This window comes from Hemiscyllium ocellatum, chromosome 16 (genome assembly GCF_020745735.1).
Source record: "Hemiscyllium ocellatum isolate sHemOce1 chromosome 16, sHemOce1.pat.X.cur, whole genome shotgun sequence".
Lineage (NCBI taxonomy): Eukaryota > Metazoa > Chordata > Chondrichthyes > Orectolobiformes > Hemiscylliidae > Hemiscyllium > Hemiscyllium ocellatum.
In genome coordinates, this window is record NC_083416.1 from 72,857,990 (window position 1) to 72,882,541 (window position 24,552).

Below are 24,552 nucleotides of genomic sequence, written 5' to 3' on the forward strand. Positions count from 1 at the left end.
CTTAAGATTGTGATAGTCCATCCATTGGCATGGTCTACAATATCAGCTTTGGGAGGGATGAGATGAATGCCTTGTGGAAAGGATGGGACAATTGGTGTAAGAAGGCAGGGCAGCTTCAACTAGGAGATTCACACAGCCAAGCAAGTGCAGACTGTTCCCTCACATCTGCCATGTTCATGGTTTTGGGGAAATTGAGTGGCCAATTGCCTGCCACACTAAATTCCCATGCACTGCCCTTTATAGATAGGGTTTACTCAGATCAATTCCAAACAAAGGATGGTGATATTGGGGAATTCAATGATTAGACTCTCTGATCTTCCATATCTGAGCAGAAAATACAATGGAGTGAAAGCGTCGAGATGTTTTCTATTAAATAAGGCACAATATTGCATGGATGAAAATTGTTTTATTGATACCTTAAACAAGCAATGAAAAAACAAACAACAGTTTAACAAGGTTTATTCATGAACGATAATTTTGAGCTGCCATAAAAGATTTTACAGAAAAGTTATGGTTTAGCCTACCTAACTGACTGAGTCCCTGGCATCTCCTGGAGTCTAGAGCTTCTGAATAAACACGCCAGCAAGCAGACTTTGTGTACCAAAGCATTTTCAAAAAGCTTTCCTTGTAAATAAACCAAAGCACAATAGCAAGTGTTAATGATCAGTGAGGAAAGGGTTATATGATTGTGTAGTTGCCAGATCCCAAAGTAGGGCCTAAGGATTCTTCACTTGCGCTTGGCGAAGTCCGGAATGCTTTCAGATAGAGGAGTAAGGCTGAGCAGGAGAGTATGACGCTCATACGCTTTAGTCTCTCTGAATATGGTGTCAGTCTGGTGGAGGCGATCCAGGACTCCAAGCACTCCATAGCATTGGTTGAACCTGTTAAAACACAGCCTGGTTCACTTACATGATAAAAATGCCATTATTGTATAAACTCTCAGCAATATGAATCAGGCTAAAAAAGTTATTTTCAGATATTCCATTTCAATGATACACCCTTTATTTGTAAATGAAGAGGAGAATTTGGAGTAGCTCCCTATTTCTCTCATCTATAGTTTCGTAGGTCGAGTCATAGAGATGTACAGCATGGAAACAGACCCTTCGGTCCAACCTGTCTATGCTGACCAGATATCCTAACCCAATCTAGTCCCACTTGCAGCACCTGGCCCATATCCCTCCAACCACTTCCTATTCATATACTCATCCAAATGCCTTTTAAATGGCACAAGTGTACCAGCCTCCACCACTTCCTCTGGCATAAACATACCACCCTCTGCGTGAAAATGTCACCCCTTAGGTCTTTTTTTTTTATCTTTCCCCTCTCACCCTAAGTTCTTTGGAGGATGTGACTAGAAAATTTGATGAGGGTCGAGCTGTGGATGTGTATATGGACTTCAGCAAGGCATTTGATAAGATTCCCCATAGTAGGCTCATTCAGAAGGTCAGGAGGAATGGGATACAGGGGAACTGACTGTCTGGATACAGAATTGGCTGGCCAACAGAAGACAGCAAGTGGTAGTAGAAGGAAAATACTCTGCCTGGAAGTGAGTGGTGTTCCACAGGGCTCTGTCCTTGGGCCTCTATTGTTTGTAATTTTTATTAATGACTTGGATGAGGGGATTGCAGGATGGGTCAGCAAATTTACAGACGACACAAAGGTTGGAGGTGTTGTTGACAGTATAGAGGACTGTTGTAGGCTACAGCGGGACATTGACAGGATGCAGATATGGGCTGAGAGGTGGCAGATGGAGTTCAACCTGGATAAATACGAGGTGATACATTTTGAAAGGTCGAATTTGAAAGTGAGTACAGGATTAAGGATAGGATTCTTGGCAGTGTGGAGGAACAGAGGGATCTTGGTGTGCAGGTACATAGATCCTTTAAAATGACCACCCAAGTGGACAGGATTGTTAAGAAAGCAGATGTTGTTTTGGCTTTCATTAACAGGGGGATTGAGTTTAAGAGTGGTGAGATCTTGTTGCAGCTCTATAAAACTTTGGTTAGACCACACTTGGAAAACTGCATTCAGTTCTGGTTGCCCTATTATAGGAAAGATGTGGATGCTTTGGGGAGAGTTCAGAGGAGGTTTCCCAGGATGCTACCTGAACTGGAGGGCTTATCTTATGAGGAGAGGTTGACTGAGCTTGGAGAAAAGGAGGAGGAGAGGGGACCTAATTGAGGTATACAAGATAATGAGAGGCATAAATAGAGTCAATAGCCAGAGACTATTTCCCAGGGCAGAAATGGCTAACACGAGGGGTAATAATTTTAAGCTGGTTGAAGAAAGGTATAGAGAGGATGTCAGAGGCGGATTCTTTACACAGTTGAGAGAGCGTGGAAGGTGTTGCCAGCAGCAGTTGTGGAAGCAAGGTCATTGGGGACATTTGAGAGACTGCTGGATATGCATATGGTCACAGAAATGAGGGTGCATCCATTAGGATCAATGGTCAGCACAACATCGTGGGCTGAAGGGCCTGTTCTGTGCTGTACTGTTCTATGCCCTCTAGCTCTGGACTCCCCCACCCCAGGGAAAAGACTTTGCCTATTTACCCTAACCATGCCCCTCATGATTTTGTAAACCTCTACAAGGTCACCCTTCAGCCTCTGATGCTCCAGGGAAAACAGCCCCAGCCTGTTCAGCCTCTCCTTGTAGCTCAGATCCTCCAACCCTGGCAACATTTGTAAATCTTTTCTGAACCCTTTCAAGTTTCACAACATCTTTGCGATAGCAAGGAGACCAGAATTGCATACAATATTACAACAGTGGCCCAACCAATATCCTGTACAGCTTCAACATGACATCCCAACTCAATACTCTGACCAATAAAGGAAAGCCTTCACTATCCTATCTACCTGTAACTCCACTTTCAAGGAGCTATGACCCTGCACTCCAAATGCTTGCATCCAAATCATTTATGTAATGACAAAAAGTAGAGGACCCAGCACCGATCCTTGTGGCACTCCACTGGCCACAGGCCTCCAATCTGAAACCAACCCTCCACCACCACCCTCTGTCTTCTACCTTTGAGCCAGTTCTGTATCCAAATGTCTAGTTCTCCCTTTATTCCATGAGATCTAACTTTGCTAATTCATCATCCCATGGTGAACCTTGTCGAACGTCTTACTGAAGTCCATATAGATCACTTCTACCGCTCTGCCCTCATCAATCCTCTGTTACTTCTTCAAAAAACTCAACCAAGTTTGTTAGCTTTGTGCGTGGAAAATCATGTCTATGTTGATTATCCCGAATCAGTCCTTGCCATTCCAAATACATGTACATACTGTCCCTCAGGATTCCCTCCAACAATGTGCCCACCACTGACTAGCAGCTCCCTGACTTGTCCTTACCACCCTTCTCATACAGTGCCACCACATTAGCCAACCTCCAGTCTTTCAGCACCTCACCTGTGACTATCGCTGATACAAATATCTCTGCGAGACCCAGCAATCACTGTCCTAGATTCCCACAGAGTTCTAGGGTACAGTGGCACACTGGTTAGCACTGCTGCCTCACAGCGCCAGAGACCCGGGTTCAATTCCGGCCTCAGGCGACTGTGTGAAGTTTGCACATCCTCCCTGTCTGCGTGGGATTCCCCCCACAGTCCAAAAAATGTGCAGGTTAGGTGAATTGACCATGCTAAATTGCCTGTAGTGTTGGTAAATATAGGGGAATGGGTCTGGGTGGGTTGTGCTTTGGTAGGTTGGTGTGGATTTTTTTGGGCCGACGGGCCCATTTCCACACTGTAATCTAAATCAGGTCCTCACGATTTAGCCACTTTTATGCATTTCAAGACAATCCAGCCCTTCCTCCTCTGTAATATGAGGATTTTTCAAAATGTCACCATCTATTTCCCTACATTCTATATCTTCCCTGTCCTTTTCCAGAGGTGTCATAGCAAACTGATTAAACAGCAATCTTGAGGGGATCTCTAGTCGCTCAGCAAAGCAAACCAGCTAAGACATGATGGCAGATTAATCTCAGTTCAAGTAACAGAAGCCACTATCATTCATTCATTAACTAGATAAGTAAACTGAACCATCGCTGAGCTCACGATAGAGAACCAGCGCATAATTGATGTAGCCATTGGGTTGAGCAGTTCACCATGAATTGAACCTCTGAAATGGTCACTTTGAACTGGCTGTGGATCAAGCCCAAGGAACTATCATCAGAAGACTAGGCCTATGACCATCTTACATGTGTTCTAAATACCACCAGAAATATTAATATTTCGCAACATTTAACTTTGATTTCTTTCTGCACATCCAGTGCAGCTGACAACCCCGTGAAGAATGATTCAATCCTGAGAGATTTCACTCACTACAACTCCCAAGTTCAACCTTCAATCTTTTAATACTTACTTGAGGTGATGAAAATCATGAAACTCTGGTGATGGTAGCAGTGGGAGATGATAACCACAGTGTGAAATTGTGGAAATCAGTAGTGCCAATGAAAACCACAGCATCACAGTTGCCACATGAGATCCCACGATGATCGGTCCAATCATAGGTGGTAGCATGTTGGACATCTGAGGGAAATAAGTGAAAGCCTCAACCACTACTCTACTCTCCTATTGATATCTGGGCAACCCATGCATGACAGAAAAGACATACACATTCACCACACAAAACAATCAGTAATCTCTCTCAGCAATAACAAAAAAAAAACCAAACGTTTTCAGAATGGATGGTGGGTGTTCCAGGTTGTGCAAATGGTGAGAGTCCTTTGTGGCAAATTCTCTGTCAGTGCTTTGAATCGAGAACTTAAAAATAAAAGTGATCAGGATTAATTAATTTTCTCCCTTTTGGATCTAAGTAAAGTGTAATAAGGAAAAGTTTTTTTTTAAAATGAATTCCATTATGGACTCAGTGGCTGGCCAACATTTATTGCCTGTCTCTAAATGCCTTTGAACCGATTGGTTTGCTAGACCTTTTTAACGGACATTCGAGAGTCAACCGTGTTGCTGTGCATCTGGAGTCACAAGTAGGCCAGACCAAGTAAGAATGGCAGATTTCCTTGACATTAGGGAACCAGCTGGGTTTTCTGACAATTCCTGATTTGATTTTTATTGAATTCAAATTCCACCATCTGTCATGGTGAGATTTGAACCTAAGTCCCTGGGACATAAGCTGAGTTTTTGGATTAATAGTCTAACGATAACACCACTAGGCAATTGTCTCCTCTAAGCATAAACAACATTAAACCGAGTAGATGTAAATACAGCAATGGATCTAATATTGAGTAATTGTAACAAATTTAAAAAACATGGTAACATCAGTTCGCAGACTTCCAAGCAAACTCATGAATCAGCTCAGAGCCACTGCCTGCCATTCTTTGAGAACGTCTAATTCAATTGTTTCCAAATGACTATACACACCCACACAGCACCATCGTCATTCAAACTCGCGCAAGAAATTTCTGATCTCGCAGGAATCATATGATTTCTGGTAGTAGTCATCCTGCAACTCCAGAGTGTTGGGGAGGATGTTACATGGGTGGTCATCCAGCAGCGTAGCAAGCAGAAATCCTCAGAGGTTACAATATGAATGGAGAGTGAAGACATTCCAGAGACTGCATTCTACAGCACAATAAAGGTAGATGACTGAATGGGGGGGAAGGGAGGGAGGGAGAGCGGGCGCAGATGTGACACCAAAGTTTAGAAATGTAATGGTCATCGAGAAGTCAATAGTCAAGGGGATAGACAAGTTTTGCTGTAATCTCTGGTAAGAGTTTCACATGGTGTAATGCCTCCCTACCAGGACAAAGGACATCACATGAGAGGGTGCAGGACACTTTGGGCAGACAAGGGAAACAGCTGTGGTCCATGAGGCAAGCAATGGCATCAAAAGGAAAAGGGCTGAATGTCTTGAGACATTTTACACAAGGAGCTGAAGAGGAGCTTAAAGAGAAAGCATCGAAGTTTCTTATTTTGATGTCCATCACATGCCAATTAAGCACAGGAATAGTAGGATAATTCAGGGTAGTGCTTAAAGAGTCAACTGCATTGTGACAGTACCTGCCTCCACCATCCACACAGAGCACATTCCACTTTTCTACCGTTCTCTGTGATAAAGTTCTTTCTCAGATCTCCTGAAAAACAGATGACTCTTAACTGCCCTAGGAAGGCATTCAGTTCAAAGTCTATTTGGGTAGACAAAGAACAGAGGATATAATAGTACATACAGTGCTGTATAGGTTAGCAAGTAGTGGAAAGAAGGCAGAAGGTCAAATATACAGACAAAATACAAAAAGTATAAATAATAATGGAGGATTTCAGTTATTCAAATATAGCCTGGGAAAATAATGCAAAGCACAACAGAAGGGAGTGAACTCCTGAAATATGTTCAAGATCACTTTCATGATCAAGGTTTTTCCAGTCCATATGGACAGGGGCAATGCTGGATTTAATTCTGGGTAATGAAATAGGCAAATGGAATATGGTTTTGGGAAGCATTTAGCTAATAGTGATCATAACAACTGGCTTAAAACAGTGATGGAAAAGGACAACATTGGATCAAGTGTAAAATAACTGGAGAAAGGCTAACTTCAAGGAGTTGAGAAGAAATCTGGCTTAGGTCGAGTGAAACTAAAGATTGGGAGACAGAAGTGAGTGAGCAATGGGAGGCTTTCAAGAGGAAATGGGAGACTGGATAAGGCTGAGTATGTTTCCCTTGGAGTAGAGTAGCTGTGAAGGATCTAACAGAGCTAACCAAAGTTATGGAGGCACAGACAGCACAGATCATGAGAATGTTTTCTTTCTGGAAGAGATATCGAACACTAGAGGGCTTACAATTTTAGGTGAGGAGTTAAGTAGTTCAAAGAAGATCTGAGAAATAACTTTTTCACTCAGAGGATGGTAGAAATATGGAATGTGCTCCCTGTGTGGGTAGTGGAGGCAGGTTCTCACAATATTTAAGTAATATCTGGATGAGCAATTGCTGTGCTGGGGCATAGTAGGCTATGGACCAAGTGGAGGTAAGTAAGGTTAGTATAGTTTGGTGTTTATTGTTCAGCATAGACTTGGTGGGCTGAGGGGCCTCTTTCAATACTGTATGACTCTAAAAGACATAAAACATGTAATTAGATTACTTACAGTGTGGAAACAGGCCCTTCGGCCCAACAAGTCCACACCGACCCGCCGAAGCGCAACCCACCCATACCCCTTACCTAACACTACGGGCAATTTAGCATGGCCAATTTACTGGACCCGCACATCTTTGGACTGTGGGAGGAAACCGGAGCACCTGGAGGAAACCCATGCAGACACGGGGAGAACGTGCAAACTTCACACAGTCAGTCGCCTGAGGTGGGAATTGAACCCAGGTCCCTGGCGCTGTGAGGCAGCAGTGCTAACCACTGTGCCACCGGAGAGTCAGTTCTTTATAGCAGGCAAACAGGCCCTTTGGCCCATCACACCCATGCTGTTCATTATGTATGCATCTATTCTAATTCAATTTTCCAGCACTTAGCCCACTTGTGTTTCAAGTACTCAACTATATATTATTTAAATATTTTGAATATTCATGCCTCTATGGTTCTTTCTGGTATTGAATTCCAGATACCCACAATCTTCTTGGTGAAAACATTTTTTCCTCAAATCCCCTCAACCTACTGCTCCTTACATCTGAACTGTAACCCATGGTTACTCTCTAAAGGGAAGTTTCTCCTCAACTACCTTTCTGCCCAAAGTTTTTGTACACCTCAGTGAGATCCCACCTCAGCCTTCTCTACTCTAAAGAAAGCAATCTTAACCTAACTGGTCTCTCTTTATAGCTGCAGCGCTCCAGCAAGCAAAGTCTCCTGTGTAGCCTTTCCACTGCAGTCACATCCTTCCTGTAGGTTGCTGTCTGCAGATCTGGTCACCATTCTCCAGCTGTGGTCAAACATACATCATATACAGCTTTATCATCACCTCGTGTATTCAATGCTTGCCTTTATTAGTCAAGACATTCTATACATCTTCTTAACTATCTTATCCACCTTTCCTGCTGCCTTCAAAAGAGCTATGGACATCCAGACCAAGGACCGACTGGTCTTGTGTACTTTCTAACATCCTATAATTTCTTGTGCACTCCCTTGACTTGTCAGTCCTACAAAAATACATCACTTCATAGTTATCAGGACGAAATTCCATTTGCCACTGTTTAGTCCATTTATATGATCTTGTGGTCAGAAGTATTTCTCCTCCTAACTTAACACACCATTAATTTTTATGTCATCTACAAAACTATTGATCATATCACCTAGATTCATGTCAAGATTATTAATGTGGCACAATGGCTCAGTGGTTAATACTGCTGCCTCACAATACCAGGGGCTTGGGTTCAATTCCAGCCTTGGGCGACTGTCTGTATAGAGTTTGCACATTCTCCTGGTGTCTGTGTGGGTTTCTTCTGGGTGCTCTGATTTCCTCCTACACAGTCCTAAGGCATACTTAATTGCCCAAGGATGTGTAGGCTAAGTGAAGTAGCCATGGGAAATGCAGGGTTACAGGGATGGGGTAAGTCTGGGCAAGATGCTCTTTGAAGGGTTGGTGTGGACTCATGGGCCAAATGGCCTACTTCCAAGCTGTAGCAATTCTATGATACAAAAAGTAAAATATTCAGTGCTGAACCTTATGAGATGTTAATGGGCGCAACCTTTCGTCACAAAATTACCCTTCGACCATCATCCTCTGCTTCCTGCAAAATAGCTCTAGATCCCATGAGCTTTTAGCTTCTGAATCAGTATATCAAGTGAAACTTTGTCAAAAGCCTTCATGAAATCTATGCAAACTAAATCCAAAGAAAATCTGCCATCCATACCTAGTATGGCTTGTATGTGACTCCATATACAAAGCAATGTGGTTGTTCTTAGCTGCCCTCATGGGATGGGTAATAAATGTTGACCCACATCCCATGAATGGGTAAAAAGAATGGTACCAATGTTGAAGGCCTTCAGATATGTAGAGATGTGGAGAGCCTAGAGACACTAGGGTTATTCCTCTCACAGCAGAGAACGGTTGCTCAGATAAAGAGTAACTGTACCGAGTAGCTAAAGGTTCAATAACCAAATAGCACAGATTTAAGGCATTTGGCCAAAAAAAATTGCATTTTTAAAATAAAAAAGTTTTACATGCTATGATTGGTTCAATTTGAATGTATTGTATGCAAATGTGCTGATACTGATTCAACAGCAGCCTTGAAAAGGTAGTTAGATCAATAATTGAAGGAGAACAATTTGCAGCAATATTTGAAAAGAGCAGCGAAGACAGATTCAACTGATTTGAAAGCAGACTCGAAGATCTGAATGGCCTCCTTTGGAGATGTACTATTCTATAATTCAGTCTTATTTTCTAAGGAATATGAAACTTCCATATGCTACTTGCTAAAATGTATCACCTTGCAAATTTATTTTGAAGTTCAGCCACTTTGCGAATTCATTGTCTTCCTGTATTTTCTTTATTGTCTATACAGCTCCACAGGAATCATGAGTAAATGGTGAAATTTTATTTCCAATTCCAACTCATTAAATGTAAACAGCTGTTCCAATATTAATGCCTATGGAAAACTGCTAGCCCCACCTTTTTTAGCGACAAGCAGTATTGCTATTTTGTGCTGTTCAGATGCAAACATCTCTTACCACGTGCTCAACCGGATGTGCGTACAGGGAGATAATGCCAATCGGGGCAGTCCATTCATGGTGCTTCTTGTGGATGTGTCTGTAAAGCAGAGGATGGTGGAAAAGCCTGCACAGAATAAGTGTTGAAACACCAATCACTGAACTGACCAGACAACAGGAAAATGCTATTAAACATTTCAAGTCAATCCCATCTTTCAAAAAAACAACTATTCTTACCAACCCCTTTGACTCCACCCACCCATTCTCTCTCCAAATTCCTCAAACACTACCTTATCCACCTTTTCATATTCCTTTTCAACTTTCTCCTCCACAGAAAAGATTACAAACAAAGGTTTTACATTTATTCTTCATTCTGATGTTGGTCTGGCGAGGCTGTTATGTCCCTGCCCCATTGGCCAGATAGCTGAAACAAAACTTGCATTTAATTAGGGTCTTCAACATGGTAAACTATCCCAAGCTTTTTCACAGGTGGAAAGATCAAGACAAAAATCTGAGATGAAGCTACACAAGGAAATAAATTAGGGAGGTGATTGAAAGGATTTGCCAAAGTTTTCAGAGATTTTAAAAGCAGAAAGGGGGGGGGGGGGGGGGGGGGGGGGGGGTCAGATTGACAGATTTAATATGGGAATCCAAGAATTTAGGGTTCAGGTATATGAAGGTATGACCATCAATAACAGAATGATTAAAACTGGAGGGGATGTACAAGGGCTGAAAACGTGTTGGTGGAAAAGCGCAGCAGGTCAGGCAGCATCCAAGGAACAGGAGAATCGACGTTTCGGGCATGAGCATCTGCAGTCCTCACTTTCTCCTAGGAGATGTACAAGGGGCCAGAATTGGAACAGCGCAGATATCGCAGATGGGAGTAAGACAAGAGATTAGAGATAGGCAGGGTGAGGTCATGTAGAGATTGAGAATGTGGATGAGAATTTTAGACTTAAGGTATCACTACACTGGAAGTTAATCTAGGCCAGCAAGTAATAGGTGAATGGAACTTGGTGGGAGTTAAGATACAGAGCAGCACAGGTATCCAGCTCACCTGTGAGAATAGTAGAAAAACACTTCTTCCAATAGCCCAAGGAAGCAGAGCTCCAGCAGCACCCAGTGAAAAGTGGGGAGCTCAGTACCACAAGGATTACCTCTCCACTTCATGATGGGGTACATTACCACCACCATGGGTAACGACAGGAAAACCTGGTTAAATACAACCGTTCTGATGGCTTGCCGAAGCTTAGCAGGTTCCACCTGTGACACACAAGGCAAGAGCACCAATTGTAACTACTCAGAAAATGAGATGGAGCCTCCTCTTTATTTAATTTTCTCTTTCTGTTCCAGTCAGTTACTAAAACCAGTTTCTTCTTGATTTTTGTAAACAAAAATGATGTCATCAGGGTTGGAGCGGAGCTACAGAGAGAGGCTGAATAGGCTGGGGCTATTTTCCCTGGAGTGTTGGAGGCTGAGGGGTGACCTTGTACAAGTTTATGAAGTCAGGAGGGGCATGGATAGGATAAATAGATACGGTCTTTTCCCTGGTGTGGGGGAGTCCAGAACTAGAGGGCATTGGTTTAGGGTGAGGGGGGAAATATTTAAAAGGGACCCAAGGGGCAACTTTTTCATGGAGAGAGTGGTGTGTGTATAGAATAAACTGCCAGAGGAAGTGGAGGATGCCGGTACAATTACAACATTTAAATAGGCATCTGGAGGTGTAAAGGAATAGGAAGGGTTTAGAGGGATAGGAGCCAAATGCTGACAAATGGGACTAAATTAATTTGGGATATCTGGCTGGCATGGACATGTTGGACTGAAGGATCTGTTTCTGTGCTGTACAACTGTATGACTCTGAAATAAATGGAAAAAGAGGGGAAAAAAAAACACTTGCAGTGTTTTTCGTGAATTTTCAGTTTCCAAACGCAGTCCACGGTTATGCTGGGAGAGGCAAAGTTTAATTAAAACTTTATTTATCACAGCATAAGATGCACTGAGATTTTAATAAATATGTAGCAAATATTTGGACATCCTTCAGACCTTAATATTCATCGCAACTTCTTTCCAGGAAGAAATTGTATGTTTTATGGTTCAGCAAATATGGTAATTTATCAGAGTGAGGAAACCAAATGAAATGGCTTCACAATTCTGCTTGATCTCAATCAGATCCGCTGTCTAAACATAAACTAGTACAAGATAACTAGCACAGAACGTTTAGAAATGTAATCGTAGCCTGTATTCTCAGACAAAGGCAAATCAATCCTTGCTTTCCAATCTGCTATACTGCTGGCTTTCCGAGGAAGACAGAAAAATAGAAGTGGCCATTCGGCTCTTCAAGCTTGCTCCACCATTCATTATGATCATAGCTGATCATCAGCTCAATAACCCTGCCCACCTCCCCCTCCATTTCCTTTGATCCCTTTAGCCTCAACTTCTGCTTGAAATTATACAAGGTTTTAGCTTTCTGTCGGTGATTTTTAAAAGCTTTCCTTCAAAGACTGATGAACTAACACCAAGGTGCTGGGTTCCTCTGAATGGTAAAGGTTGCTAACAAATTTGGCTATTGTTTAGGTTCTGTGCATTAACATTATCTGAGGCAGCCATTATTGTTAGTCTGCTGTTGACTGCGACCCAGTGTTTTCTCTGCCGTGTCTCCCTGTACTACTATCCCATAATTCCTCCATTACGCAACAGTACCCTGTTCTGTTAGCCCACATGATCCTGTTTCATCCAATATTATCCTATACTGTTGTCCCACTGTTATCTAACATTACACTCCAGGTGGCAGAACCAGTTGCAGGTATAGTTGGGACAATGGTAGATTAGATTACTCAGTGCGGAAACAGGCCCTTCGGCCCAACAAGTCCACACCGACCCGCTGAAGCGCAACCCACCCATACCCCTACATTTACCCCTTTGCCTAACACTATAGGCAATTTAGCATGGCCAATTCACCTGACCTGCACATCTTTGGACTGTGGACTATGCGGAGCACCTGGAGGAAACCCACACAGACACGGAGAGAATGTGCAAACTCCACACAGTCAGTCGCCTGAGGCGGGAATTGAACCCGGGTCCCTGGCGCTGAGAGGCAGCAGTGCTAACCACTGAGCCACCGTGCCGCCCACAAAAGTAGATCATGGGCTGCTGGAACTTGCCTTGAGTAGTAAAGTTTCAAACTCTCCTGTTGCCATCCTTTTATACAGGATCCATAAGACCCAGTTACAATGGATTGGCAGAGATTCATTTGACAACGCATAATCTTGGGCTTCTTACAAAAGACAGAAAATGCTGAAAGCAGGTCATTTGTGGAGTTAGCATTTCAACAAATCATCTTAGCAAAAGACAAAGTAACTAGCCTTAAAATGTTAACTCTGTTTCTCTCTCCAGAGATGTTGCCTGGACTTTAATATTTTATATTTTTATTGCGGACTTCTGGCATCCAATGTATTTTGCTTTTGAACTTTGTACAGAGTCATGGAGATATGCAGCACGGAAACAGACCCTTCGGTCCAACACATCCATACTGACCAGCTATCCTGAATTAATCTAGTCCCATTTACTAGCATTTGGCTCACATCCCCCTAAATCCTTCCTATTCATATCGCCTTCCACTAGTACCAGCTCCACCACTTCCTCCGGCAGCTCAATCCAGACTTACACCTCCCTCTGCATGAAAAAGTTGCTCCTCAGATCCCTTTTAAAGCTTTACCCTCTCACCTTAAACCTATGCCCTCTACGTAGGTTGCCAGTATCTGTGACAACTGAGTCAATCTAATTTGTTCTGTAATCTCACTACCAGCAACTTCCCAAAGTAAGGAGTTTTGAGAGAAAAACAAAGATTGGGGGTTGGGGAGGGGAAGCTTGTACGTAAACAAAAAAGTTGAAAGACATCCCAGTGTAGTGATTTTATGATTCTTTAAATGAGGGGAGGGGTTTAAAAGAGACAGCTTTAATCACTCATTCACTATCTGGGATGTTAACTGCTTCATGTTTACACCCTACAGGCACTAACCCAGTCATTGGGGAGTCACTGAGATGGAATAGAGATAGAACTGCACTGCACCAGTGACAAACTGAAAATAAATGCACAGAAGTGGAAAGATTTTCACTATATGGCTAAGCAGCAATTCAGCACAAGTTATCTAATTGTTCTGAGTTAAAAGAGTCACTCTGACCGGGTCATTCTTGCCCCTCTGAATCCGGTAGCGTGTAATCAGCTGTGGTTTTCCTGTGGCATCCACAATCAGAAGGAACCCATTCAAAATCCAGAAGGACATAGTAGGAATCACCATGGTACCTGGGACAGAAAGACAACTCACTCAGGACTGACACTGAATGAATCCTGGCAACTGGGAAATCCCAGGAACTTAGAAATCTTGGAAAACTGACCTCTCAGAAACAGTCCGAGTCAGCCATTCTTGGAACCCAAAAACCTTGGAGACTTGCAAATATCAGACAGCCTCCATATTTGTTCTGACAAAACTATTTAATTTTTTTAAAAAACAAACACTGTGCTTTAATCTTCCTCCCATCCTCCAGCCCTCCTACGCTCTGTTCTCTGATACCCAATTCCTTCAGGCTCCCCTTTGCAGCTCTGTTGGTTGGATGTCTGGTTTGTGATGCACAGTGTTGGGTGAATTCCTGCACCGGCTCAGGTTACCATGTCGAATTCCCCTTCTCAACCTTTCCCCTTTGCTGCAGCAGGAGAACCCTCTGGTTAAATCACCGCCCGTTATTTCTCTCTAACGAGAGAGAGTGCAGCCCTATGGTTCACTCGGACTATGGCGACTTTACCCACAAATCACATTTTTAAAACCTTAAACTAATAGCACCTAATATTCTCTCTCAGTCTTACTATGCCACAGCTTTGTCCTTCTTAAACAAGTTAAAGATCTGAGAATTCTTCCATATTTGCATGTAACATTTCTTCTTGAATCAACGTAAATGGAACAAGTGATAAGAATACTGGACTAAATTGATGTTCAGTCTGCCCATATACACAATTGCTCTGTTTATCTTGTGAAGGAAACCCACCACGTTTTCATTAAATTGAATAAAAATGCTGAATATAACAAGCCATAACTTGCTGCAAAAACCCAATATAATCTGCTGCACCTCACAGTACTTACCTAGCAAGAAGAGGACCCATTCGTTGCCTTGGAAGTAACTGTGAGCTTTTCCCCACTGCGACTGCCAGAAGTCCCCAGAAGCTCCCCAGAATTGCTGCAAATGCCTGAAAAATGTTGGACAATCATTCTGCAAATCATCCACAGCTCAGCTTCTACTGCCAAATTTTCCCAGTGGAAGGGAGACATTGTGGGGAGACACTACAACAAATGGCAATTCACTGCATTGTAACTATCAGCTCTGTCCAAGAGAAATGACACTTGGCAACAGGATTCACACACACACACACACACACACAGTACTAGTTACTCTGTTCCTGCCCCCACCTTATCCCAGAAATGGTGATTTCACCAGTTTCCCCTCCACCCACCTTATCCCAGATCTAATCTTCCATCTCAGCACTGCCCTCTTGAACTGTCCTACCTATCCATCTTCCTTCCCACCTATCCGGTCCACCTCCTTTCTGACCTATCATCATTACCCCCACCTCCAACTACCTATCACATTCCCAGCATGTTTACCCCCAGCCCCACCCCCTCCCATTTATCTCTCAGCCCACTTGGGCCAACTCCTCATTCCTGATGAAGGGCTTATGCTCGAAACATGGACTCTCCTGCTCCTCGGATACTGCCTGACTGGCTGTGCTTTTCCAGCACCACACTTTTCGACTAGTTACAATGTCCCACATATACAGTCCAGAGACGAGAAAAAGAATGGTATAACAATATGAAATGGTGAGAGCCAGTCAGCTTCAGTTATACCTTTCATTGTGATGAATGGCAGGTGTGGAGCAGGCCTAACCACAATTTTCCACCACTGCACAAAGACTCACCCTCCTTTCCTCCATCATTACTGTTAACACGTGGAAAGCGAGACACACCCACACAAACACAAAAAGGAAGTGAGAGCAAGAGGCAGAAGACAGGGAGATAGAGATCACATGCGAGAGAGGCTGCTCTCAGATGAGTTAACACAAACTTTTTTTTTCTCTCTGTAGCACATGACTGGAGCTGTGTGCTAATTCCAGGCTTGTCCTCCTTCTGTCAACTTACCAGGTCACAGTGTTCCTGAAGGCTGCAAACACAAAGAGTCCTGAGCCCAGGATAAAGGCAGCTTTCTTCACAGAATCCCAAACATGTCTCTCCTGCAAACCATACAATAACTGAGTCAAATTTTACGGCAAAGGAAGGCTGCTCACTGCTAACCTTGAAGAAAGTTACCCACTGAAAATTAACAGCCTTTACTAAGCCATTTTCAACCTTTTCACTGCTCATTTCACTCCGGCATCAGATTTAAAGGATGTCCAGTTTGCAGACGGGTGTCATCACCAAGTGAAAAATTCTCAGACATCAAAATAGGGAATATTCTGCTTCTTATTCTTCTTTAATTATTTTACAAAGATTGGAACACAGATAGGAACAAGACAAAAGCCAATATACAAAGTATACAATTTTTTTAAAAAATTATAAAATCTATGAAATATTTATGATGGCAGAGGGGGAAAAAAATCAAGACTTCAAACTTGTATCAAGACCACAGACAGTGTTCAGTCCAACACTACTACACCTTAAAATCTTAGCTTTCCTGACCAACCAAAGCCCAACTATTCCAATGCTTTGTACAACAGGACTTCTGTACAAAATGTTAAAATTTAAATCAGTTCACTAATCCCGAGAATGACAACAACAGCAAAGGAGCAGGTTATCACTGAGTAACTTGTAGACTTCCCTGGTTAACTGCGCTCATGCAAATACCATGCACTGTCGCTGGCTAATGCAAAAACTACGGAGGTATGGCATTGAGGGTGCACTAGAGGTTTGGATTAGGAATTGGCTGGCTGGAAGGAGACAGAGGGTAGTAGTTGATGGACTAGGTTCATCTTGGAGTGCAGTTACTAGCGGTGTACCACAGGGATCTGTTTTGGGACTGTTGCTGTTTGTCATCTTTATAAATGATCTAGAGGAGGGGCTTGAAAGCTGGGTGAGCAAGTTTGCGGATGACACAAAGGTCAGTGGAGTTGTGGATAGTGAAGGAGGATGTGGCAGGTTACAGCGGGATATAGATAGGTTGCAGAGCTGGGCAGAAAGGTGGCAGATGGAATTCAATGTAGCTAAGTGTGAAGTCATTCACTTTGGTAGGAGTAACAAGAAGATGGATTACTGGGCTAATGGTAGGCTACTTGGTAGTGTGGATGAGCAGAGGGATCTTGGTGTCCATGTACACAGATCTCTGAAAGTTGCCACCCAGGTAAATAGTGCTGTGAGGAAGGCATATGGTGTACTGGGCTTTATTGGTAGAGGAATTGAGTTCCAGAGTCCTGAGGTCATGTTGCAGTTGTATAAGACTCTGGTGCAGCCTCATCTGGAGTATTGTGTGCAGTTTTGGTCGCCATACTATAGGAAGGATGTGGAGGCATTGGAACGAGTGCAGAGGAGGTTTACCAGGATGTTGCCTGGCATGGTAGGAAGATCGTATGAGGAAAGGCTGAGGCACTTGGGGCTGTTCTCATTGGAGAAAAGAAGGTTTAGGGGAGATTTGATAAAGGTGTATAAGATGATTAGGGGTTTAGATAGGGTAGACACTGAGAACCTTTTACCACTAATGGAGTCAGCTGTTACTAGGGGACACAGCTTTAAATTAAGGGGTGGTAGGTATAGGACAGATGTTAGGGGTAGATTCTTTACGGAGCGGGTTGTGAGTTCATGGAATGCCCTGCCAGTAGCAGTGGTGAACTCTCCCTCTTTATGGTCATTTAAGCGGGCATTGGATAGGCATATGGAAGTTATTGGGCTAGTGTAGGTTAGGTAGGATTTGGTCGGCGCAACATCGAGGGCCGAAGGGCCTGTACTGCGCTGTATTTTTCTATGTTCTATGTACCATGCACTGTAGCTAGTTTTACACAGAAATGGCAATGTACACACTTGATTTATTATGACCACAAATGTAATTTTGATGTCACACACATACTTCCTACCTATGATGTGCCTACCCCATCATCACACTATTCCCCAGTAACCCCATCCCTTAGCACACGTAAACCACTTCACAAATGGATGCAGAAAGTGAAATAAAAACAGGAAATAATCAAATGTAGTCAGCAGGCCATGCAGCATCGGTGAAGAAAGAGTTAACATTTCAAGTCTCTAGACTTCTATCAAAACCGGACAAGTCACAGACCAGAAAGGTTAACTCCTGTTTCTCATTTCCCACAACTGCTACCAGACGTGCTGAATATTTCCAACATTTTCGGTTTTATATTTGGCCTCTGTGCATCCATGCTATTTTGCACGGCGTCAGAGTTACATAACCACACACACTCATGAACAGATATATTGTGATCATGTGACCAACATGGAGAAGAAACTGGCCCCAGAAAGATGACCTTTAAATCATGCTGCCTTAAAACAGCACAGCACATCTTGAAGTTAGAACTGGAAGGTTACCCATGAAAGGTTACACAATTCAACCCGGAGCAGTATTCCCAGACATCCCTGAATCATTCTTGTGCCCTGGACAACACACATAGACAACCTTACTGCAAGGTGATTTGAGTTCCAGTTTGACAAACAGAATGGAAAGGGTTAATGGTTCCTTACCTGTGACTGTGATGTGCCAGGATTAGGCTGATCACCTGAACCTCGCATCTGCCAAACAAAAAGCAGAAATACCAATGACTAAAATTTACCAGAAAATAGTCAACTGAAGAAGGGCTTATGCCCGAAACATCGAATCTCCTGTTCCTTGAATGCTGCCTGACCTGCTGCGCTTTTCTAGCAACACATTTTCAGCTCTGATCTCCAGCATCTGCAGACCTCACTTTCTCCTCTAACTGAATAATAGTTGATTTCAGAATACAACCTTTCATGTTTTACATAAAAGTTTCAATGCATAAAGTAGTTTCTGGGTAGATTTAAAAAAGCAAAAAGAGAGGCTATTTGGAAATGTTTTGGAGTAATTTCCAGACATTAAGGATGGAAGACAGAGCCACCAATGGCAGAGCTATTAAAGTGGGCGCTGCTCCAGAGGGCAGAATCAAAGGAACATAGAGGTCTCAGAGGAGGATTAGGCTCCACAAAATTAGGATGTGGGGAGGTCACCTGAAAGCAAAGATCGAGAATGTTAAAGATTAAGCCTTGGCTGAAACAGAAATTGGTGCAGGTCAGTGATGAATGGTTCTAGGCTGAAGTTAGGAAATGGGGCTCAAGAGATTGCCAATACAGGGTGCACTAAGATTGAATCTTAGACAGAGAGATTCAAGCACTCACCATGTCAATAGTGATTGATTCCTTTCCTGTTATTGGTATTTAATAGTTTGGCTCAGAACGTGGGAGATTCTCTCCTCCAGGACCACAGTCCTCTTAGTGTTGGTCACACACAGCTGTAGGTCACTGTGACCACAACCCATCTGTTCAGAGGAAACTACTGATTTCAAAATTCAATACTCTGACTTGAAGACAGAATTTTCCCAAGCACATGACCAAGGAAATATATTAAAGTACGGTCAAGAGTTCTTGAATTTAAGCCACCTCAAGAGAATTGACAGCAAAGTCCAAGTTCACATTCCAATGCAAACCCAAAAGGAACACTGCACTTAGGGAGGGGCAGCAGTGATGGGGGAATATTGTGTCATTAAGGGGCAGTACAGAGGGAGGACAATACCGGGGACAGCTGCGAGGGCATATGGCACATCATGAGCGGGGAGTACTGAGTGTGCAGCACTACCAAAGTGGTCTTTCAGATAAAATACTAAGCTGAGACCATGTTAGTTTCTTCAGGTAGATTGAACTGAATTAAGTTCATTGTCATATATACTCATGAGTACAGTCAGTTTACAAATCAGTACTCACAGCACCACTTTAGGTACAAAGCAGAAAAATAAAGGAAAGTTAAAAAGTTAAACATTACAGTCTTTCCTATGAAAAAGTGGAAAAACAAAGAAACACAGATCCAAACACATAGCCCATAAGATATAAAACACAGGTAACATCTCCTGCTGTCCTTCAGTCCTGAACATTCAGTCCTGAAACAGTGATCCTGTATGATGACTTGCCAAACTGACTGCTACATTGCTAACAAAAATTAATCAACTAATTGTAAAGTATTCTGGGTTGTAATAGAGTGCTATCTAAATACATGCTCCTCTATCTAATAAAGATACAGTCAGAGTCATACAGCACGGCAACAGATTCTTCAGTCCAACTCGTCCATGGCACCAAGTTTCCCAAACTAAACTACTCCCACCTGCTTGCATTTGGCCCAGATCCTTCTAAATCTTTCCTGTTCATGTACCTGTCCAAAGGGCTTTTGGATGTTTTAGCTGTACCTGTAACTACCAAATATAAACCACGCTCAGTGAAAAAGTTGCCCCCTCCAGTCCCTTTCAAACCTTTCTCCTCTCACCTTAATATTATGCCATCTAGTTTTGAAATCCCCCAATCTAGGGAAACAATCCTTGCTGATCACCCTATCTATGTCACTCATGATTTTGTAAACCTCTAAAAGGTCACCCTTAACCCCCCCCCAAAGCTCTAATGGAAAAAGTCCCAGTTTATCCAGCCTCTCTCTAGAAGTCAAATACTCCAGGCCCTGTAACATCTTTGTAAGTCTTTTTTCTGCTCCTTCTCCAGTTTAAGAACATCCTTCCTATAAAGAGGGCAACCAAAACTGTACATAATACTCCAAAAGTGGCCTCACCAATGTCCTGTACAAACGCAACATGACGTCCCAATTCCTATACTCAATGGTCTGAGCAATGAAAGCAAGTGTACCAAATGCCTTCTTTACCACTCTGTCTATTGTGACACAACGTTCAATGGACTATGTACCCGAATCCCTCGGTCTCTGTTCTAAAACACTCCCCAGGGCCCTACCATTAACTGTCTAAGTCCTGCCCTTGTTTGTCTTAGCAAAATGCAATTCCTCACATTTACGAAAATTAATCTCCATCTGCCACACCTCGGCCCACTGGCCCATCTGATCAAAATCTCTGTAATTTAAGATAACCTTCCTCACACAGTCTCCAATACCACCAACTTTGGTATCATCCACCAACTTATTTAACCACGCTTCCTATATTCTTATCCAAATCATTTACATATGATAAACACCAGTGGATCCCGCACTTACCTCACAGACCTCCAGTCTGAAAAACAACACTTCACCACCACAGTCTCCTACTGTCAAACCAATTTTGTATCCAATTGACAAGCTCTCTCTGAATTCCATGTGCTCTAACTTTACTAACCAGCCTAACTTGCAGAACTTGTCACAGGCCTTACTAAAGTCCCTGTTAAGAACGTCTACCTCTCAGCCCTCATCTATTTTCTTGTTTACATCCTCAAAAATCTCAAGCAAGCTCGTGAGACACAATTTCTCACATTCAAAATCAGGTTTGTGATCCCTATTCCCTGCTTCTTCAAAATGCATGTAAATCCTGTATCTCGGAATCCCGTCAAAAACGTACCCACTACTGATGTCAAACACACAGATCTGTTGTTGTCAGGCTTCCCCTTCCAGCCTTTCTTAAATAAAGGCACAACATCAGCCACCCACCAGTCTTTTGGCACCTCATTCATGGATATGGCATGATATAAATATCTCTGCTAGGGAGCTCGGAATTTCTTCCCTAGCTTCCCACAGAGTCTTAGGATAACTTGATCAGGCCTCCAAGAGTTTCTCCCTTTGTTCTTTGTAAAGCCTCCAACACCACCTCCTGTGTAGTGTGGACTGGTTTCAAAACATCAATATTTATTTCCTCAAGTTGCCAAGCTTCCACATCTTTCTTCACAGTAAATATTGAAGTGAAATATTTGTTCAGTATCTCATCCATTTCTTGTGGTTCCACACATAAACAACCTTGTTGATCTTTAAGGGGCCCTATTCTCTTCACAGGTTCTCTTTTGTCTTTAATGTACTTATAGACTCACTATGGCTTATCCTTAAACTTATTTTCCAAGTTTATCTCATATCCCTTTTTTGCCCTCCTGATTTCCCTCTTAAGAATGTCCCTATTGCCCTTACACTCTTCAAGAGATTCACTTGATCCCGGTTTTCTATACCTGACATCACTTCAGAAACTGATTATTTCACAATCAGCTACAGATAAAACCTAATACGAGGATAACCTCATGGAGCCTCTGACAATGAACACAGAGACAGCTTGGGTGGAGGAACAGAAATGCAGGTGCAGGCCACCAGTGTTCTTTATCTTTTACACAATAGAGTGTCCACAAACTATTGGACAGGGAGGACCATCACAGCAGAGGCCAACTCAGTCATTTCCTAATGCCAACACTTGCACACTCTCCACTAGGCAACTGAGGGCAGTGATCAGGGCTAGGAGCCCAGGTTACATTGGTTTACAATATTCCTCACCAAGGCAACTGATATCCATCACCGAACTAAATTGAAGGTCAATACTGACCTGGCATGGAATCGTCATGGATCATCAGGAAAGTGGGTCATCTGAAAGTGAAGTTCAGTTATTTCTCAGGTTACGTGCAATGTTCAATACAGGAAACACTGTAAAAAGGATTGCTAGAATCTAACAGAATCTATCCTACTTAGCGGTTACTAAATTCTCTAAATCATGGCCTCATATTCTGATCCACAACATTTAGAGTTAAAATAGGAAATAGTCCTTGACCCTGGTTTCCAGTTAATTATTCTGTAGGGGTATCTTATCTTTTCAAAGCAGTCTGTCTTGTCTCAGATTCAAGTGGCATCTTACCTTTAGACTTGAAGTGCGAAAAGCTGCCTTGTTACAAGTGAAACAGTCTGTTTGATTCTTGTGACCCAAGTGTCTTGTGTTGCACTCCCTCTCAGTTTGGAGTGATGTTGCTGGCTGGCTGAAACGATTTGCACTATCTAGCCTATAAAACATTAATTTGCATTGAATTATTGCTGATGTTTGCACATAGACATATCTAGAATTGTTGACACAGTCAAACACATTTAACTAATTCAGGGAAGCAAGTAAATAGAGCCTCAGTCACAAATTCTGTAAGGACAAATTGGTCTCAAACTATCCTGCTAATCTCTCTAGTCCTGCCATTTTTACATTGGTTAATCTAGTCTCGGGACAATTCTTTCTTCAACTTCTTCCACTTCTGTGCATTCCCTATATTTCTCAACATTACCAAATTTTCCACCTAGCTCTTGATTTCTCCACATTCCCATTAGGGACAGGCAACATTAACACTCTACAAGCAATTTCCTTAGCTCCATTTAATTACACAAGGTAAAGTCCTCCTGGACCATAACACTGCTTTCATTGGAGACAATTGGAGGTGGTTTAACCTGTGAGTCACCATGTCTCATGGTGAGGGAAGAAATTGAGAAGAAGAAGAATCCTTCATGGTTATCTCAGCTGAAATCAAACCAGAAATGCCAATTTTCCTGCTCCTCGGATGCTGCCTGACCTGCTGTGCTTTTCCAGCACCACTCTAATCTAGACTCTGCTTTCCAGCATCTGCAGTCCTCACTTTTGCCTAGGAATCAAACCAGCAATGTTGGCATCACTCTGCGTTGCAAGCCAGCTGAGCTAGCCACCTCTTCTCTGGCACGGTTTCTAATCCGTGTGTCATAACCTACTTCTGGAGCAGGTGGGACTTGAACACAGGCCTCTGGTTCACACACAGGAACTCTACCGTTGCATCACAAGAGCCTCACCTCATCGATTAGACAACTCATCACATAATTCTGGATCAGTGGTGCTGGAAGAGCACAGCAGTTTAGGCAGCATCCGATGAGCAGCGAAATCGATGATTCGGGCAAAAGCCCTTCATCAGGAATAAAGGCAGAGAGCCTGAAGGGGGGAGAGATAAGCTGGAGGAGGAGGGTGAGGAGGAGAGTGAGGGTGAGGAGGAGGAGGAGGAGAGTGAGGGTGAGGAGGAAGAGGAGGAGGAGGAGGAGGAGGAGGAGGAGTAGTAGTAGTAGTAGTGAGGGGTACATAGCATAGAGTAGGTTCCTAGCATCTGCAGTCATTGTTTTTACCTTTTTAATTCACCACTTAACTAACAATCAACTCAGACTCAATCAGGCAATCAACTAACTTAACTAGTGATCAATCAAGTAACCGACTACCTTGATCAGGAGCCGGATGACGATCTTAACCAGCCTTCAATCAGGTCAACAACAGACACTGGCCTTAACTAGTACTCAGTCAGACAGGCAACTACTTTAACCAGCGTTCTATTACCCCAGTGTTTCCACAGGAACCCATCCGATTGGTGGACACCCCGACTCACCGGGAGGCGGATCCCCGCCCGCTTCACCCCCCGCGCTCGCTCCCGGTTCACCGCGCGCGCGCACCGCCAACCCCGTGCACGCGCGGAGCCACGTGCTTGCACCTCGGCAGCTGATTGGCGGGCGTGCTGGTCACATGATGGCGACTGGATGTCGTGAAAGGGGAGTGTGCAGAAAGAAGGGAATGTGGGATAGAGAGAAAGGGAGATAAATATATAAATAAATAGTGAGAGAATGAATGAATAAATAAATAAAGGGAATGTACAGAAAGAAGGGAATGTGGGAAAGAGAGAAAAGGAGATAAATATATAAATAAATAGTGAGAGAATGAATGAATAAATAAAGGGAATGTACAGAAAGAAGGGAATGTGGGAAAGAGAGAAACGGAAAGTAGGGAGTGGGGATAAATAAATAAATAGTGAGATCAAATGGGGAGAGAATAAATAAAGGGAATGTGGAAAGGCGAGAGAGAATAAATAGACAGTGAGAGAAAATAGGGAGGGGAAATAAATAAAGGGAGTGTACAAAAAGAAGGGAATGTGGAAAAGAGAAAATAAATAGAGAGGAAATAGG

At 42.9% G+C, this 24,552-nt stretch overlaps 1 protein-coding gene across 4 annotated transcripts; it reads right to left on the reverse strand.

Annotated features, from left to right (window-relative positions):
- Positions 1 to 386: 386 nt before the first annotated feature.
- Positions 387 to 24,063, reverse strand: faxdc2 (fatty acid hydroxylase domain containing 2). Of its 4 annotated transcripts, none has more exons than XM_060836926.1 (10): positions 23,982 to 24,063; positions 22,463 to 22,604; positions 18,330 to 18,377; positions 15,786 to 15,877; positions 14,736 to 14,839; positions 13,782 to 13,903; positions 10,658 to 10,863; positions 9,622 to 9,727; positions 4,362 to 4,528; positions 387 to 881 (listed from the first exon to the last, which is right to left on the reverse strand). In XM_060836926.1, the coding sequence occupies exons 3-10, from the start codon at positions 18,375 to 18,377 to the stop codon at positions 728 to 730; spliced, it is 999 nt and encodes a 332-aa protein (XP_060692909.1). In that variant the 5' UTR covers positions 22,463 to 22,604; positions 23,982 to 24,063; the 3' UTR covers positions 387 to 727. The 4 variants fall into 4 exon arrangements, with proteins under 4 accessions (XP_060692909.1, XP_060692907.1, XP_060692908.1 ...); XM_060836924.1 differs by having other exon boundaries at positions 23,933 to 24,053; XM_060836925.1 differs by lacking the exon at positions 23,982 to 24,063 and adding an exon at positions 23,818 to 23,923.
- Positions 24,064 to 24,552: the final 489 nt, after the last annotated feature.